The following is a 5,007-nucleotide window of genomic DNA, read 5'->3' as shown; positions in this document are numbered from 1 at the left end:
TCTTCGTAGTTATGGCTTGGGTGTCTAATCTATATTGAAAAGACAACCACATTTTGAAAATGGTTTAAAGATAAAAGCAACATCACATCTTAAGTTAGCAAAACATTAGCTAGCCAACAATTTATGTAAATTTGCTAGCTAGATATCTTGCATTTTGCTAACATTAGCTAGCTAACTTAAGGCCTATGTGGCTTTTATCTTATCTTCTATTGTGAAATAAAATTAGAACTACAAAAACAAGATCCAAATTGTAAACAAGACTTAATTATTCTATAATTTCTTACAGTTTACCTTTCAAATTTGATACATTCTGAAATGTTGATGAAAGCAGCTGAACCCTCATTTAAAGCGTACAAGACAAAAGCAGTTGAAGTGTGAGTTGAAGAGTAAGGAATGAAAGCATTTGTATTGCATTGCCATGTAAAAGTTAGTTAAACTTTATGCAATAGAAGTACTAATTTCAGTTGAAGTGTAATCATATACACTGAAAATGTAGCATTATAGAGCTGTGTATTGCCAAGAATCTGGCAGTACAATACATATCATGAGACAGGGGTTACGATTTCATATATTGCAATATATCGCAATACTGTAAGCAAGGCGGTATATTGCAACTTTTTTTTAAAACCAATTTTTGTATTTATCTTTATTATTATTATTACTGTTTTCAATTTCTGCATACCTTTGTTCCCACTTACAGAATACCCACACCCACTTCTTTGCTGAGAATACTGTCATTCAGGTTGCTCTGTTGGCCATCTCCGCCACTCTGGCCGCCTACTGCTGCAAGGTGGTCAACTGCTGCGCGCCGGCTCCCAAAATGGTGAGTAAACACTGACTACAACTGTGTAGTGAGACAGCTGCATAGATTTTTTAGTTGTGTCACGAATCTGGACTGATATATCAGTCGGCCAATTTATCAGTCAATATTGCAGACATATCAAAAGATTTTTTTCCACTATGTAATGCAGAAAAACACTAATATATTGGTGTCACTGCCCAGTTTATTCATCAAAGTGCGCTTTGATTTACAGTACTGTGGCAAGCAGCACAGAGTAATGGTATGTGTCCACAGGGGTGTTTTTGGACATGAGGGGTCACAGCATTGGTCGCCTGTAGTCACAAAAGGCTGGATCCCTGCTTGGAAACTTTCTCTCATATTGTGAAAATAGTTCACCCAAATGGCTTTCTGAAAACCAATGGTTAGTCTGAACGCTTTCTGTGAGTTTCCAGGGTTGGCGAGTCACACAGCAGAGTGCCCCGGATGTGTATAACGTAGCTTGAACCACAACGTGACACCCAAGCTCGAAATGCACTGCATGGCCTCTTACATAGACAGTGCCAGGAAAGCATTGAAACCTGTGGACACGTACCTTAAGAGGAAAGAAGCAGTTTTCAGAACTAGAATTGGTTGACAATGCATGCCAAGTTAAAGAATATTTAACATACGTTATTTGTTTATGAAAGCAGCATTGTGGGTATATTGGTCATATCGGTCCACAATCCACATAGAAAAGGTCTGTTTTCACTCCAGCGCAAACATTCACTATATTAGCTGCCATATTGGTAATCTGTGAATTTTTCCCTTCTGAATCCTTATCGGTCTCAAACATCCCATATCGGTCAGGGTCTATTAGCAGTCAATCTTTTAATGGCCTAAATCTGTTCTTTTGCTTGTTTTCTGTCCCACTCAGCCGGTGATCACTGTACATGCCCCCCCTGTCCAACCATGAGGAAACAAAGTGGACCGATGCAGAAGACAGGCGAACAGCCACATACAAATGCTACATACATTTTAAGCTGGACTAATCAATAATTGTATATTAACAAATATGAAATGTAAAAGGGGATGCTTGTAGTGACAAACCCACAGAGTTCAACTCAACATCGTTTTTTAGCCTCTTTTAGCTCATTGTTTTGGTTCTCCAGCCCACAAACTCCATTACATCTTAAGTTAGCTAATGTTAGCAAAACACTAGCTAGCTAACGATTTATGTGAATTTGCTAGCTAGATATCTAGCAACAATTTATTCCCAACTGGTAAAAAAGTGAATGCAGTTTTAAAAAATAACTTTTGGAACTATTTTTAGTTACGTTACATTGTCCTCACACTTTGCATGTTATCACATATTTTTTTCATTAGGTATGTTTTTATACGTACTCCTAATCTTTAATCCTAGTATATTTTGTCAATTAAAATGCTAGGCACAAGGGACAAACATCTAAACTAGAAAAATCAGGCATGCTACAGTAGGTTACTTTAATGAAAATAACTTTTTGTCATAATTGCTGAAACCTTCACTATATCCTGACAGTAGTTCATGAGACTGATTATCTGTGAAAAAAATCAGGTATCTTCTGGCTCCATCTTAGTGCTCCTAATGGTATTTGCAAGAATCCACCGGGCCTGAACGAAAACACTTATTATTTTTATGAAAGTTACCTACTGCAGCTCTGAAGGGTCTTTGCAGTGTGTGACTTTTGCAGCATAATGGTATAGCTAATACAAACACGTAGTTGGCCGTGTTCCAGAACAAGTCAGAAAACCAAGCTCTAGCCAGGTTAGCCATTGTTGGCAGTTGATAAAAGCGATTACATGGTATTTCAATTAAATTGAATTCAGTTTTATTTGTATCACACCAATTCATAAGAATACTTATCTCAGGACGCTTTTCAAATAGAGCAGGTCTAGACGTACTCCTTATAAAATTATTAACAGAAACGCAACAGTTCCCACCGTGAGCAAAGTAACATTGTAGCAACTGTCCACAGACAGAAGTACTGTGTGTATGACTGATTTAATGAGATACAAAAGACAGGGGAGTACAGTACAGAACAGAACAGTATATTACTACATCTTTCACTTAGTTGATGCACATAGTGACAATCTTTGATTTTGAGGTTGGGGTTAGTGAGGTTCTTCCAACTTTGGAAATTAGACCTCGGGGCACTGCAGTTGAAATTTACAACTCGGGACTTGAAAACTCCGACTTCCCAGTTTAAATGGAACACACAATAAAAGTAGCATAAGTAGAGAAAAGTCATGAAGTCAGTGAGCAGCTAAGTGATGATACCCATTCACAGTTTGCTAACATTAGCCACCGTAAGCTACTGGTCAGTTTTTGTAAGAGAAAAATTGTTTTATCACTTCTTTCAGAGGCACTCGCTTTAACAGGTACTTAGGAACATCACAGAACTGTATAGAGATGACAAACTTAATTTTAATTCTCATAACATAAGTAAAACCAATAACTGATGCATATGAATGCTTTTTTTTCATTTTATTGGTTCCTTCATGATGATTACTACCTAAATAATGCTTTACTGTTTGTCACTGGAACTAACAGCTATGGATAATAAAGAGCAGATTTGAAGAAGCTTTTTGATATTTTCTTTGTGAAAGAGTTTTTAAAGGATGCTGGACTGTTACACATACCTTACAAGGGTATGTACCTTCTGTCCATATACTGGTCCACTATGACCATTGGTGTATTTGCACTGTGTCATAAGAGCACATACTGTATGTAGACAGTATTTGCTGAAAATGTATGTAGACAGTATTTGCAGTTTCATTGATAAATAAAATAAGAAAATGTTGTTAAATTCAGTTCAATTCTATTTTATTTGTATAGTCGTGAATTGCATCAGCAGAAGAACACATTCTCAGAATATAAGCTCCTACGTTTCACAGTTAGTAAGTTCCTGAACTTGGAGAGCCACGGTGCATCACCTGTTGAGGGCATTCTGGTAACTAATTTTCATCTCTCTAATCAGTAATAATTTCTCACATTATTAAAAGAAGTCATGAAGTCCATTAATTATATTAAGGCGAATTCTACAGTGTTATTGGACGGAGGAGAAGAGAGGCATCTTGTTGCGACTCATATTAAGAGGCTTGACTCTCTGCTCAGATCCTGGCTACCAGTAACTGCTGATAGTACTAGAAACCTAACGAGTCAAACACATAATATATAGTCCTTATATGCAAGTAATAATCAATATGAAGTCATACTATCTAAATCTTAATACATATACACGCTGGGGCCATTGGCTAATCCGTATCGCGCCCGTGGTTGCTGAAATGAATAGAGTTATATGTTCATTCTGCGGAATTAATGCCTACGCTCAATATAGAATGAAATAATCACTCTAATAATCTTTTCGATAAGACGCCAATGTTCATCTCATCCTGATTAATTTGTAGTATGTTGATGCATTAATACACCACGACTGAGTTCTTTGTGGTTTGTGCTACTCTGACGGTTCTCTCGATAGATATCCGCTAACACACTGATTTAATTAGAGCCTACATTCAGTAATTTTATATACAAGAGACGCGCACGATAGAACAGTCACAAATTGTCATTACAACTCGCGACGGAGGCTCATTTTTCAACAATATCTAAGAAAGATTTAGGAACCAAGAATACCTAAATCCTAGAGTCAATTTGCCATAACTGGAGGAGCTGGGGCTGTCAGTAGTATGCATCTCTAGCAGGGACCAAACTGCGGAGGCTACGTAGTTCTGGACCAGAATGGCAGCTAAATGAAATAGCTTCTTTTCAACCAGAGGAGGCATCGGATGAATAAACACCTGTGAATCTCTCTTCTAACACTATAGCCTACAGCACTCGTCAGATAGATCCTGACCTGTCAAGAAGCGTTTGCCTCAGTCGGCTTACATAATTTAATACAACTTCGAATTCAAAGAGTTTTTCACAATCAACTGGTCCAGATAGGAAAGGATTTATGTGTGAACGACTCATTAACAGCTCCCACATATCAATCCATACTGATCACGAACCGAGGCGTCAAAGACTGTGATTACAATAATCGATTCTGTTTAATTTACACCCTGACAGAAGCCAATTGAGTTCTACTACTGAACAGACATCCGCATTTACTAAGGCTGTATTTGCTAACCATCCACATGGTTATTAACAACTCACTTACCTGCTCCTATTTGAAAAGTGCCTGAATAAACTCTGTTTACTCGATGGCACTATC

At 37.5% G+C, this 5,007-nt stretch overlaps 1 protein-coding gene across 1 annotated transcript; it reads left to right on the top strand.

Moving 5' to 3' along the window:
• Positions 1–700: 700 nt before the first annotated feature.
• LOC118338397 lies at positions 701–1,733 on the top strand (the record flags this gene model as incomplete). The annotated part of the gene is given in 2 exon segments (XM_035675705.1): positions 701–823; positions 1,695–1,733. Coding segments are annotated over 2 exon segments (162 nt in total), but the record flags the coding sequence as incomplete, so codon positions are not given.
• Positions 1,734–5,007: the final 3,274 nt, after the last annotated feature.

The sequence above is a fragment of the Morone saxatilis genome, unplaced genomic scaffold, assembly GCF_004916995.1.
Source record: "Morone saxatilis isolate NCDOM2014 unplaced genomic scaffold, NCSU_SB_2.0 Contig4, whole genome shotgun sequence".
Classification (NCBI taxonomy): domain Eukaryota; kingdom Metazoa; phylum Chordata; class Actinopteri; family Moronidae; genus Morone; species Morone saxatilis.
The sequence above is the reverse complement of the archived record's forward strand: the minus strand, read 5'-3'. Positions and strand labels throughout refer to the sequence as shown.